Below are 14534 nucleotides of genomic sequence, written 5' to 3'. Positions count from 1 at the left end.
CAATGACAAGCTACTTCTATCAAGACTACTTAATTTAATGCTGTATTACCATTAGCTGTTCCTCAAAAGCAGCCTTTTTGGTTCATTGTTTCACTTCCCCCCTTTAGAGAAAAAAAGAAAGCAGAGATAACAGGGCTGCCTGCCTGTAGGAAGGGACAGCTAATGACACTCCACAATTAAAAGCTGCTAAAAATGCTAATCGGTGAAGCATTGAGCCTGGAACACAAGACAGTTTTGCGATCTTAATTTACGTACTAAATAATGTAATTCATGTCCATCGTGACCAAGAAATTAATATCTAAGCCTATGTGAATTCAAGTTTAATAAAAACAAACAAAACTCATTCTGGTGATCCAGTTTTCACCTGTCCTTTGTAACCCTCACTAAAGAATCAGGCTTGCAACTTCTATTAAGACACAAATGCCTTTCACATAATGAGTGCTTTTTATAGTGGAACATGTAATTATTGTTTCTCTTTCTATTCCAAGCAATTCATTGCTTGGAACTTGCTAGCTAAAACAATAAACAGGCCCCTCTGCTAGTGCTCTTCTTTGCATGCAGCACGGCAGAAGTATGTACAGGCAGTGGGGGAAAAAGACTGAAAGAGAAAAAGCTAACATCAAACCTTATTTGAGGCTTTCTGTTAATGGCTTTGCTCATGCTCTTTTCCAGCTGAGGAAGACAGGCATACACATAGTGGTTTCGAACTGGGATTAACTCATTGGCTCCGCTCATATGACCATGAACTGATTTTTTTTTTTTATTTCCTCCGACATATGCGGTTAGAATGAGAAATGGCAGAAAGGCATGTCATAATTGTATCAAAGTTAGGAAGACGCTACACTGCGTGTGCCAGATACCTCCACATGTAAAATGATCAGATCCTACACGTATTCCCAAAACATTTGCTGCTCCTATAGCTATACTCCTTGTCCTATAAATATATAGGAACAGATTTATGGCTGCATTAAGAAAAAAAGTCTTAAGGGTAATTTCAGAAGGGTAATAATAAAGCTAAGTGTTGTTTTACTTCCTGGATCAAAGAACTGACACAACTGGCAACACCAATCGTTCAACCTGAAGAAGTTGTCTACAGAAACCATCCTGAGCTCTTCCCAACCAAAACATCCTCTGCACACCTGAAATCCCACGAACGCCACCCAATGAACACATTCAAAGAGATAAGGGGACAGGAGGTGGCAAGGGGGACCTCTTCTCTTTGTGTAAGAACTGCTAGACTATTCTGCCTTAGCTTGCAGAAGGACTGTCCCTAGAAGGATTATGTCCCGTTACATCCCTAGAAGGATTACGGACATAAAGGATGCCTTTGTTGACCCACTGTTGTTAGAAATATTTATACTTTAACGTATTCATATTGTACCATTTCTTGAACAAATTCAACCAACTATCTTTCACACACACACGCACATTACTCCATTCATTAACAAGGCACAAAGTGAAATAAAAAGTTAACTGTGTCTTTGCAGCCAAGCAAAAGAAACTATTTCCTAGAGCCAAAACCAATAACACACGCAAACACACTGCAAATGACCCTAACACAGCCACTTTACCGCAGGTATTTTGTGCCCCATAGGTTATTACCATCAGCAGATATTGCTGAGGAGCCAAATATGGGCAATGTGCAAGTTATACATACATTTGCAGAGACTTCTCAGTAGATTTTTCTAAATGTCATTTACTTTTGCGTGAGCTTTCCAGCTCAGTATTGGAAAGAGCAACTACCACTTCTAATGTGAATTCTAATCACACAGGTCATTTAATGTTCTTATCTTTCAGGGATATTAAGATAAGCTTCATAACAGCAGTGCATTCTCATGCATATGAGTGCATGCTCTTCAATAGCTCAGACAAAAGTCAGAGACAGGGAAGCGGTTAGGAGGAGAAAAGGGTCGGGGGAGAGCTGTCCTTCATCCTGACTACACATGCAGATGTACATACATATATGTGCACACACCTCACTACTAAATCATGGCTGCATGGCAACATTAAGAGGAGAGTTGTTTTTCGATTATTACAGATAACCCATGGGCTGTAACATTCTATAGGAATGAACAAAAGTTCAAAACATGTTTCTCAGAATTAAAAGCAGAAAAAAATCAGATGGCAGAAACCAAAGAATCAACATTCATTTCCTAGTGATATTTCTGAAAGCACAGATAATTTATACCCACATGTAAGACAACCTCCTATATGTAAGCTGTGAATTATACTGAATATTAGCATATTCCTCTGCAATATTCCTCATACTGTTATTAATGAAAAGCTTAAATTCAGAACAAGGTCAAGAGATAAATTCAAATGTCAACGTCTCCATATAGTTCAATGAAAACACAAATGGAAAAGCTCACTACTAAAAAAAAAAAAAAAACCAAAAAAAAAAAAAAAAAAAAAAAAAAACAACACAAGTTAAAACAGACTAAGAAGAAGCAATAAAAAAAAATCAAGCTTTTTTTCCCTTCTTCCCCAGTGGTAATTCTCAAGGGTAAACAATACTATTAATGTAATAACAATAATAACGAGTTTGGCACTGGATATTTTCCTGCAATTAATAAACCTCAGCTCAGTCTACAGTCACCAACAGCCAAAGGCAAACCAGAAAACCCAGGAAATGCCTTTGAAAGCACACATAGGGCTTTTGGACATTCAGAAACACCAACACAAGACACATCAGGACTTTTTCCACAGAAGGAAATCATGACATGATAAACGCTAATCTAGGGACACTGATGAAATGCAAAGGTAAAATTCATTACCTCCTGCACTGGGATATTGAAAAAGTTGTGGCTTGTGTATTATTTTTTTGTTGGTGGTGGTTGGTTGGTTTGTTGCTGGTGGGGTGTTTTCTCTCTCTCTTTTTTTTTTTAAAAAAAAAAAAAAAACACACACACAAAAACAAACAAACAAACAAACAAAAAAAAACCACAGTCTTAGTTCCCTTGTAAGGTTTTACTTGAAGAGATGCTGCTCTACTATGCAAAGCAGCTGGTCAGCACACTCCTCCTCTTGCCGAGTGGAAATCCCTGCCCTGCTCTCCTGCAAATGGTTACAGCCAAGAATAGAGCGCAGGTTTTCTGGACTCTTCCCAAAGGCAGGCTGCAAAAACACTGTGGCCTGGGAACACGCCTGGCTCTGTGTCCCACCACAGCCTTGCCGGGACAGCCCAGAGAGGGGTTCCCCTGCTCACCCCAGACCGCCAGCACCTCACAGACCTTACCAGACCTGAAGCCAGCTGGGATGCTTCTCCCTCCTCTCCTCTTCCTTACTCGATACCTTTGGCTTTGATGAAAGGCCATAGAAAGCTCAAGCTCTTAAAATACATGTGTATATATATATAACAAAAAAAAAAAGGGCACCCCAAACCACCAGATTTTGGGCCCTAAGGCCTCTTCCAGAGGGGAGGGGAACACGTCTGTATCTGCTAATAGGAATTTAGACTGATCCCGGCTGAACCCAAGGCAGAGCCCGCAGCAGTCAGCTGCTCAGGGTGGGACATGGTGAGGGGAGGGAGCCTGCCTTGCCCAATTCTCCAGAAGAAAGCAAGGCCCTCCTGAGGGCTTTCTTGCCATGTGTTTCAGGCAAAGAGGAAAGAATGAGCAGGAAATTCAAGGGAGGAAGGAAGAGAGGGAGGGGAAACAGAAAGAAGGGAAGAAAGAAAGAAAAAAGTCAGGACTTTCCTTTCACACCAGAAGCAACCAAGGAGTTTACAGGAGAGTCAGAAAATCCCATGGCACTGATACCAAGCCAAAGGAAAACTCCTGTTTACTCACACCACCCCTCCTTGGATTTTCAGCTTAAAATTCTTCTCACCTTTACTAATCTTTCTGACTGTGGGTAAAATACTGTGAAGCTGTCTGGTTTTGTCTGTTTGTCTGATTTGTTTGTTTTCAAGTATTTCTACAAATAAAACTGCAGTTAACTTCAGAAGGCTATTCCCCAAGTATGACTGCAGAATCATGCCTTGTGCTTAATGAGAATAATTAGAGGGTTTCATTTTTATCTATAGATCCTATTGGGATCAGGGGAGAAATCTGAACAAGATGAAAGAGAGCAATTACCACTGCTTCCTGCCACAGGACTCGGCAACTTAACCATACAGATATTCACACAGTTCTGGTGGGTTTTCGGCTTGGGGTATCGGTTATCTCCAGGCACCATCTTGATCCGCCTGTCTTAGAAGCGATGAAAGGAAACTCCTACAAGAACAGAACTGACCTCCCATACCGGAAAGTCAATCAACTCGAAACTTCAAGTTACTACAAAAACAACAACCCCCAAACCCTCATGCTGTAATTACTGCCACTAAAACCTGTGGAAATCAATTCTTACGTAAATCTTTTGCAGAGGTCTTCTAAGTTTGGACAATTGTAAGCCCCATCCTTAAGAACATAGGAGACAAATTCTGCTCCATAGATTTATTACCACAAATGTCTGCACGGCCCTCTGCACTGAATTTAACACCAAATGATGAGAAAGAAGAGACACTGTGACACAAGAAATACAGTGATGATCTTTCCTGTAGGGAAAGAGTAGCCTGTAAATAAACAAAACCAAGATTGAGTGTATGGAGATTACTGTATATAGGGCTCTATCCTTTGCAAAGAGTTCTTCCCTTTCTCCCAGCAATGCAATTTATTAAGATAATCATCTAAACTGCAGTAGCCAGCAAGTGCATCTCAGCAACTGAGGCAGACAAAGTCCTTTTTTGAAGACCTCTCTAATGGCCAGCACAGATTCGACCATAGCAGTGGCTCCTGTCTCTGCAGAGTTCCCAAAGATGCGTGCGGTGAAGCAGCTCATCCAGTGAAGAATGGGCCACATGGGGCCAAAACAGAGAGGTGGCGACCACCTGCAGCTCAGGGAGCCTTTCTCCACACCTTTGAGAAAGTCTCATCAATTCATTGCTTCAGATTTCCTTTTCCCTCTCTCATCTGGAGGGAAACCAGGACTTCCACTCATGCCTGGCCATGGTGAAGCCCCACCTTGGGTGGTACAGCAGCTGGTGGGTACTCATTCACCATCAATGGGCGTTGCTACAGCACAGGCTGCCTTACAGCTTCTACAAAAAGTGTGCATCTCAAATAAGTGTACTCATCCACACAGCTGTTCTTCCTTTAGAAACTCATTCCTCTTGCAGGCCCAAGGGAAGAACAGGGCTAGGCAGTCAAACAAAACCTCCCTTAATAATCTGAGCCTCACAGAGCATCCCAGGCTACTCCCTAAAACTATTATTTGTATATATATGTAAACAGTCAATCTAAGAGGCATGACAAGCTACTTCCAGGACAAACACTTTCCTCATCACATAACACAGAGCACAGCCCAAGCAGATCAGCATAAAGCTTCTCAATGTATCTGGTCCTTCTGTATGTTATTCCAGCACCATCAAGTCCTTCAAAACAAACGTTTGTTAACAGCTTACTAATCACAGGCTGCTGTAAAGCCGCACAAAAATTAACACCACATTTTTGTACTCTAAAATACGTTTTTACTTCAATATCACCCTAAAGAAACAAGTACATCATCAAAAGCTTTGTCTGTTTGAATCTGAAGTTTCTACTGCTTCCCATAGAAATGCTTTGGATGATCTTCCACAGCAAGTCACTGTTTCCCTACAAATAGCTTAAGACTGCAAAAACCTCAGATTTCTAAAGCTAGCTGGAGTTGGCTGTATCCAGTTTTGCAAGGTCTGAGTCACATCGTTGTTTTACACATTACCACCCTTCAATCAGATTTCTAAGTGTTAAGCTGCTCCTGAAAATGAGATTTAACAAGCTTGCATAGGCTCTTCTATCTCTAAGCGAAAAAAAGATCTAAATTCCTGAAAAATAATGGATTCTGAATCATTTATTCCAATAGGGGTTTTTCCAACAGACCTTGGGGATTCTGCATTCTATTTGTTGATTTAATTTGTTGGTGGGGGAAAAAAATAACAAAGACTTCATTCAGACATAGACGGTAAGAGGAAAATTTACAAGACTTCTATCAGTATTATTTATACAACTAAATCCAGTCTACAATTCTCATTCCCTGTCAGTCGGAATGATATCTGAATCCCAAAAAGAAAATCTGGACCAAACGTTTAGCCTTCAATTCCTACCTGCTGAGAGTAGGTGGATATTAAGTGGCTCTAACAACTTCTGGCCTGAAAAAAAATGTTGCTCCTTACTTATTATCCCTTGGGAAGTATAAAACTTAAGGCTTTCATTGAGCATTCACAGAAAAAGACTAAAGTAAAAAATGAAGTCAGATAGCTTGAACTACATGTATTTTTTCTTCCCAATCAAGAAATTAGATTTGGAACACCAGTTAAGTATTAGATTCACAAGAAAGGAGAAGCAGCAGGTGGTGGTGACTGCCACACTACTTATTCCTGAATCCTGGCTATAAAAGCTCTCCTGGCAGAAGGGTTCAAATCGCCTCACCTAAGTGATATATTGCTTGGGAGGTCTTCCAGATGTGCTCGTGTCAGTGCAGGGGTCACAGCTTCCATGCTACTTGGCACTCTGACACTCTGGCAGAGCAGATGACAGAAGCAACTCCAACCTACTCCACGCAATGTCAGCTGGATTAACTCAAGCCTCTAATTTAAAAGGTTTCTGCTAACCAGCTGGAGGTGAACTGAGAGCAATCACAGTACGTTCTCTACCAATGGCTCCAAAGGGGTAAAGACTACTAGAAAAAAAAGATGTCGGGAATACCCATGGCCTACAGTTTCTTTCACTGGCACAGATGGATCCAAAAGGAGGTACGTGTTCTAGGCTTTTGTGCTCTATCAGTATCCTGTCCCTGCCAGCCCTAAGACTCTTAGAAAGCATGAGCAGCATGGGAAACCAGAGTAAGAGAATTTCCAAATTGGAAAAAAATAAACTCAGTGTGTGCAGCTCTTCTGGGCTCTCTTAGTCAGGAGACGTCAGCAAGCTCTCAGGGAGCAAGGGGGGGGGGGGGGGGGGGGGTGTTGTATCCAAAGTGCATGACCTGACCTGCCTGTTAACCTAGAGAAGGCACCGCATTACTTATCTGAAGAAAAATCCCAGGGTCCATAAACAGTGTGACTCAAGATATCAGCATATTCATAACGAGCACCAAGGGTTCATATAGTATTTCCTTCATGTGTAAGTCCTAGGAAACAAAAACCTTGCTGCTCACTCTGTCCTGGCCCAGCCCTTCACTCAGCTGTTGCTTGCAAAAGCTGCTGCAAAAAGCAGGAGGAATGCTATACACAGCTGGCTCTCGATGCTGGGAGCTTGCCTGAAATAAAGAAATAATCCACGTCTGGAAATGACAGTCAGCAGTGGGATTTCCTGACCTCCGCTCTCCATAACCCATGCTGAAATGGGCTTAGCCGTTAGATTCCCTCCAGTCCTTGCAGAGCACTTCAAGAGTAGCCAGAGATTAATGCTATAGATATTAGGTTATTGTTGTTTTTTATTATTACTACGTTACATATGATATTTTTATACCATTAGTATAAAATCTCCTGAGCTGGTTTAATAAAGATATGGCCCTGCCTACACCCACCCCCCAACATCAGCTCCTTGATCACGTACTTCCAGCGCTCTTCCTGCATTTACCTGGTGGTCATCTGACCCCTTACAAGCTGGCTCACCTCGCTGAACCCACAAAAAACTAAGCCAACCAAAAGGAGTGAGAAAGGCTGGATGGTATGGCCAGGCACAGACAATGAATGGGATTTTCCCCATCAGTGGTGGCTGTTGTAGCAGCCTACTTGGGAAGTCTCTGAAAAATGTTAACAGCCACTTCCAGCAAGCTTATAGTGCGTTTTCTGTAACTGTACTAACAATACCCTTCTGCTCTAAACAGCAGCTAATAAATGGTTAGCAAAGTGCCTATTTCTGACAAGCATTTTCAGCAAAACTTCACAAGTCAGCAGGCAATTCCAATAGATGCAAAATGATGTAGATATTAGCAGTCAGAGCCTTTTATTCCCTTTTCCAGACTCCTTAGCACACAGGCAGCGCCCTGTGTTCTATAGGAAAGTGATATTGACACCTCTGTTAAGTGGATTTTTCAGGCTCTGAAATAGTGTTCTTGAAATTGAATTAAAATTATGGGACAATACATTTTAATATATTAAAAAAATAGAAGATCTACTAATTAGGGAAGAGGTGACCAATCTCTTTCAACACAAAGTGAAATCTAAGTGAACATGTGAGGTTTAAATGATTAAATCTCTTCGTATTTCAAAAGGAACATTTTTCCTAGTGGACAACTTTTGAAATTCATTACAGTGCAATGCTCCCATGCACCTGTAAAACTACCAGTTCTCACTGAATCATAACTTGAAACTTTTCACAGGCTTTACATCAATGGCCACGCGTTGTCAACCTCCTGAGAAGAAATCCAGCCTTTGCCCAGCCTCAAATGGACTTTGCCATTCTGGCTTTTTTGTTTGCTTCTTTTTCTAGCTATACAACGTGAGTTATAACTGGCTTCTAGAAATCTCAGTTTAATTCTACCAAAGTTAGGAAGAATTGAAAAATAAGGTTTATAATCCAAGTGTTGCCACTCTATATGAAACCACATGGTTATCGAAACTGTAATGAAAGGAAAATATGCACAGTAAGCTACTGGAGATGAAACCCACAACTGTATCTTAAGTTTTCAAGAATATCACCAGTTAAGAAATGTACTGTTTTGTAGCTATACGTTTACTTCCACAGAAGAGTCTCCCTGTATGTAAAAAGGGTGAAGGGATGATTTGAGTACAGAAGGACAGTGACATTTCTGTGAAAACAGTCCCTTGGAAGGGCAGCAGTGATGACAGAGTTAAAAACACTGCAGGGAGGGTAGGCAGAGATGAGAAGTCTGTTGCCTGAAGCCCATGCAACATATTGTGCCTCTCAAGAAAGAAGAGGGCTGTCTGTCAGAAGCTATGGAAAAAAAACGCTGGGCTTTGTCCTCAAAGCCAGGGAGGACTGGCAGCAGCACAACAGGAAAATCAGACGGTGGAATAAATGGAGTCGTTTAAACATCAGTCTGCAAATGCTTTTTCACCTCATGGAGAAGCGGCAAAGCCCTGCCAGGTGCTCTATTCACCACAGCTCGTGAAATCTCAGTCTCTGCAAAAGGAAGAGCTATCTCCATAATGCACTTCTGAGAATGCTACTGGTAATCCCTACTGAGTGTGGCCATGCCGTTCTTTTCAAACACAAACTGGCATTTTGTCACGGTAACTCTGTTGAGAAAACAACATTACATTTTTTGCAGTGTCAGCTCTGAGTGTAACCAAACTACAGCAAGAAATAACGAGACTGATTCTGCCAGGAAATCCACTGGAGACATAGGGAAAACAAACCAGAGATTTCACAGCATACTGAAAGGACTATAGAGATCGATTTAAAAGCTCACCATGCAGTCACTGTTCTGAGGTCCACCTTTCAGAAAAAGTGTCAAGCAACCACATGGAAGAGACCCTTCTCTTCCACTTTACTGTCATTCATTAAAAGGCAGTTGCAGCAAGAAGTTTCCATAAGCAGCAGCTCTTTTGATTCCAAAATTGCTCCACTATGGGAAATCTTATGAGTTGTCATTTTTACTCCAGCTTTATGTTCTGGATTTTTGCCTGGGCAATGTTCAAACAGGAATAAAATCTATTTAAAGTACATGCACAGTACATATTTTGCATAGATGTCAAGGGATGGGAGTAGGTTATGAAACAGAGAGTCCATGATATTTTATTTAAAAAAGCATTGTTCAAGGAGCTTAGGGAAAATATAACACTAATTGAAGCTATGAGGTTGTAATCTAGTTTCCCATCTGGATACACGGTGAAGCCAACAATCCATTAGCTTGTCCTGTAGCAAAAGCTGACTGAGAGAAAGCAAAGTCACCCAACACAACGCTGTTTCTCAGTTTTTCAAACCTGTTATTAAATTATCAGAGGAAAAAAAAAAAAAAACAAAAAAAAAAACAGTTATCAAATCTAACACACAAACACCGGAGTGGCAGGAATAACATACCCTGTTACAGCTCTCAAAACCCTCTGGTTTTGAGAAGGAAGCCCACACATCTCCTTGATGTATGCTGTTTTTTGTTTATTTGTTTTTAAAGAAATGATAGCTTCTATTAGCTGAAGACACATTGAGTAGTGAGATAACCCTACAACAATGTCATCTGCTTCCAGAAACCATTCCTTCTAGGGAGCATTTCACACAGCTATTTCAAGTCTGCTTTAGACCCAGGCTCAAGGTACAATACCAAGGGAAACAGCACATCTTCAGCTTGTTCCCTGACAGCATTGGCCAAGAAGAACAACGAAGGCAATTGGTGTTCCAGTTAATCCATGTGTGTACAATATTCAACAACTAAGTACAGAAGACAAAAAAAACTTTTAAAAGAACATACATCAAGCTGTTTCTTTTCCAGTGCAGAGCAATGGAAACCCTCCCACTGACATCAATGGGAGCCAGGCCAGACCTTAGAAGTCTTCACGTGAACTTCCATTAAGGAGAAGTTGTGTATTGGCGTAAGGTATTTCTGCCTTTTTTTTTTTTTTAAATAAATAAATAAATATAAAAAAAAAACCACCTACACATACTGAAAAAGAAGATTATAATAGAAAAAGAATTTTCTGAGGTTGGTGATTGTATGCAATGTCGAAGTCTAATGTGAAAATCAACAGAATTAACTTCTATCAGAATTTATCATACTTTGTTATGTAATGAGGCAATCTAGGAGGTTTGTAATAGCGAAAATCTCTTATAATCTTTCTCTATAAAATATGAAAAATAATGACAAAATATCATTGTTTCAATGGGCCATGTTAATACCATACTTTGAAACATGTGTGCTACTGTTTTTAATACTGCTCTTATGGCTTCAAAAGCATAGCAAAGCCTCAGCAGAGACACAAATGACAGCAAAAAGCAGGAGCAAACAGTCAGAATGTTATTATGATTGTATTTCTATTTTGTGCAATTTATTTTCATGTTACTCACACTCAGCTTTCATAGCCATCAGTTTGCAAAAAGCTCAATTCAGTGTTTACTTTTCAACTCCAAATAAACTCAAGCTAATGAAAACATCTGTGCATTTCAACCTAAAATGTGAAGAGGCTAAAGCTTGAAAACTTCACCTGAGTTGATACAGGTGAAATGAAAAGCACTTTTGAGCTCTTAGTTCTAATGAAATGCCCTGGCCACAATCCAAACTTGCACCCAGATGTGAGCAGAGAACAGCCCTGCATCTTGGTTTCTGCAAGGAAAACAAACAAAACAAAACAAAAAGCTAGGAACCTAGGTCAGGAGATGATCAGGACTGATGAGCGCAGTGTGGCACCACTCAAACTAGAGGCAGCCATTGTATTTCAGTGCTATTCGGTATTCTACAGATTTCCAAACCAGTCTCCTCCTGTCTCTTAATACCTTAGTACCTCAACTGATGATTCTGGTTCATTAGCTGACCCCAAATAACAGTGCTGTGTCTTCTATTGAAACACAAACTGTATCATTTTCTCAGCTTAAACCCACGAAAGAGAAAACCTCAGTAAAAAGCCTGGAAGAAATTCAAGCCCAGCATAACCAGAAACAACTTCCAAATCTCTCAGCACTGTGGACCAGGCCACCCCCTGTTCCTACTCCTTGCAAGTAAACTTAACATTAGGAGACTTCTTCACAGCAAGATTGGCATTTCTTACCTTTTGCCACATTTTGATGAAGAAGAGCTCCCCAGAAAAGTTGAAGAAAACGTTGGTGTCGTAGGCATCATCCCCAATGTTAGAGATGGAAATGTTAAGTGAGATGTTCCTCACTGCTCCCAGGGCCAGGTAGGCAGTCCTGTCATCAACACTGTGGGCAGAAACAATTACACTAGATTAAACTCTTGGCAACTTTCACACTCTCATCCTTTTTCTTTTTTTTTCCCCCCTACTGCAGAAGTGTCACAACTCAACTGCTTAAAAGCTCTGTGGTTAGTAACTCATCAGTGTGCTGTACGGCCAACAAGTGGTGCAGGCAGCTGTAAGGAAAGTGAGCAGCTTGTGATTCCTGGTTTTGACACTGCCTCCTGTGAAAGGAAATCCTGTGATACTCACTTGAAACCATTTCATGAGATATTGTTAATATGGCTTTATTGGAAATAAAACATTTGAAGACTGGAAAGTTATTGGATGGGGAAAATGCAACAAGTACAAAACATTATGCTCACATTCAAACAAATTCTATTTAATTTTATTTCTCAATAATTCAATCTTACTGAAATATTCTAGTAATTTTCTTAAAAGCTTAGAATTATGCAATGGATAGAAAAAAAAGGAAAAGAGGGTTAAATAAAATCCAGAAACAGGTATGAGTGAAAAAATGCACAAAAGTTATAATAACAACCATCTATTGAACACGACTAACCTTTCCTTGTGTATTTATGCTGGACCTAACACAAGGAAGTCATGTTCTATAAGTGGAATACCAATAGAATGGTTAAGATAATAATCATACATCATGAATCAATATACTACTGTATCAAGGCATCACACATCACAAATACACACACAATTATTATTTGGTATATATTTAATCATGCTAGTCTCTCCAGAAGATGAGCTAACAAGTAAGAATGTAGGCTTAAGATCACAGAAAAATATATAGTAACAATGCACAGGTTTGCAGATCTAGGAACAAAAACACAGTAAAAGATATTATGGAATATACCAGGTATAAATTAAAAAATAGCCAACATATCTAACTGGTTGTGGTTACCATGAGTATAATGTAAAACCATTCATATACCCTGGAGAAATGGAGGGAGCTTCACAGGGAGAACACCAAGCAGCTGGTCAAAAAAGGACAGAGTCCTGGAGGCACATAGCAGAGAGATGCTCTGTCATTTCCTCAGAGGGACAATGAGCCCAGAAGTATAAAGGAGGATCTTCTGAGAAAAGGCATCATCACACCTCCACCCTGCCAGATGCTGTTGCACAGCACACAAGCACAGTGCAGCAAGCATCAGCACGGAGAAACCCAAAGCTGACCACGCAGCCCACCACCATTCACCCTATTGCCATGAGGGAATGGCTGCATCAGGGAGAGGCACATTGGCACATGCTGATTCTTTGCATAGCAGCAACTGTCTGAAAGTGACTGGGGTGCCGGACACGAGTTGTGTTTAAGGCAGCCCTCCTCGTGGTGCTGCAGCCACAGCATCTGCTTAAATACGGGGATTCCAAGGATGTGGCACTTATAAACCCTTCAGCATCCTCTGCCAGCTGTAGCCCTACCAAACCTCCAAAGGCAGATCTCACTGGGTTCTGTCTCTCTGCATTTGCCAAGGAGTTTTTCAGTTTTCCAGACATGGATTTCCAAAGGGATGTAATGAAACAATCAGAGGCTCTGATGTGTGGGAAGTGCAGAGCAAGATGGTCTAGACTCAGGCTTTAAAGCTGATGCTTGTGGATTGTGAGCACAACTTTTCCACATAATGCACATAATATTTATAGCATATTTGTTTCCTGAACTTATTTAATTTATGATGATCTTCATATATTGCCCAAAATTATGGCTTACAGTTCAGTGACAGGTTCTTATGAGGCAGATATAAATCTCCAGGAAACATTTCTGATTTCTCCTACTTACACTCAACCGCAGACACCACCAATCCTACCTATAACTGGACACTTTGCTTTCTAAATGTTATGGTGTATTCTTGCCATCAGCTATCAGTGCAAGTAAACATTGGCAAATGTGTACACTGTACAGAATCCACTAAAAAACTAGCTTGAGAGGTCAAAATATTTGGAGTGGTTGTTTCTTATGCACCAAATTAATGGGAAAACTATGTGAGAGTACGTGGAAGCATTTAACCTTTTGGCCCCAACATCAACATTCACTGTAGAAAAGCTGACAAATTATGAAGATATGCAAAAACTATCTGCTGGGATTTGCTAATAATCACAAGTACATAATTGTAAGACAAGAAATAAAAACAACCACTTACAACTACAAATTATTTGTCATTAACTTTATAATCTCATTTCGCATTATCACTTCAAAAAGTAAATCAGCATCTTTCAAACCCATTAGCAAAATCTGGAAGTATCACTTCTGTAAGCAAAGAGGTGTTACAAGATATTTATCTTATGCCAGGTTGATACCATATGCAATGCACACTACACATTTGTGTCCAGCTATTACTATTTAACATGGACATTGCCACTACTTCTTTCCCTTCTACAGTAACTTATTTATAATTAAAAGAACAATATGCAAAGGAGGAAAGAATCCACTCTGAATTGGTGGCAGCAGTACTTTAAGATTTAATTTAAATATGATCATGATTACTGTCTTTCCTACTGAACAATAAAACAAATATTCAGAATGAAATCCTACTTAAAAGTAATCCCACAAAAATAGGATTAAAATAAACACCATTATGTTGTGTTACTCCTTTACAAACCTATCACTCATCTGTTAGAAGTGCATCGCACCTAAGTGACAATGTTTATAACAATGTTTTCCTCAGCAGAAAAGGAAAACCCACTTTCTGAGAGCATACTAGTTGCT

The 14534-nt window shown here is 40.2% G+C and overlaps 1 protein-coding gene across 2 annotated transcripts in view; it reads right to left on the bottom strand.

Moving 5' to 3' along the window:
- The window catches only part of ITGA9 (integrin subunit alpha 9), a 221026-nt gene that overhangs the window by 67078 nt on the left and 139414 nt on the right, over positions 1-14534 (bottom strand). For both annotated transcript variants that reach the window (XM_082754412.1, XM_082754413.1), the window contains exon 18: positions 11678-11828. In XM_082754412.1, coding sequence (XP_082610538.1) covers positions 11678-11828 — 151 coding nt within the window. The remainder of the gene's footprint in view (positions 1-11677; positions 11829-14534) is intronic.

The sequence above is a fragment of the Aythya marila genome (genome assembly GCF_965140915.1).
Source record: "Aythya marila genome assembly, chromosome: 2".
NCBI lineage: Eukaryota > Metazoa > Chordata > Aves > Anseriformes > Anatidae > Aythya > Aythya marila.
The sequence above is the reverse complement of the archived record's forward strand: the minus strand, read 5'-3'. Positions and strand labels throughout refer to the sequence as shown.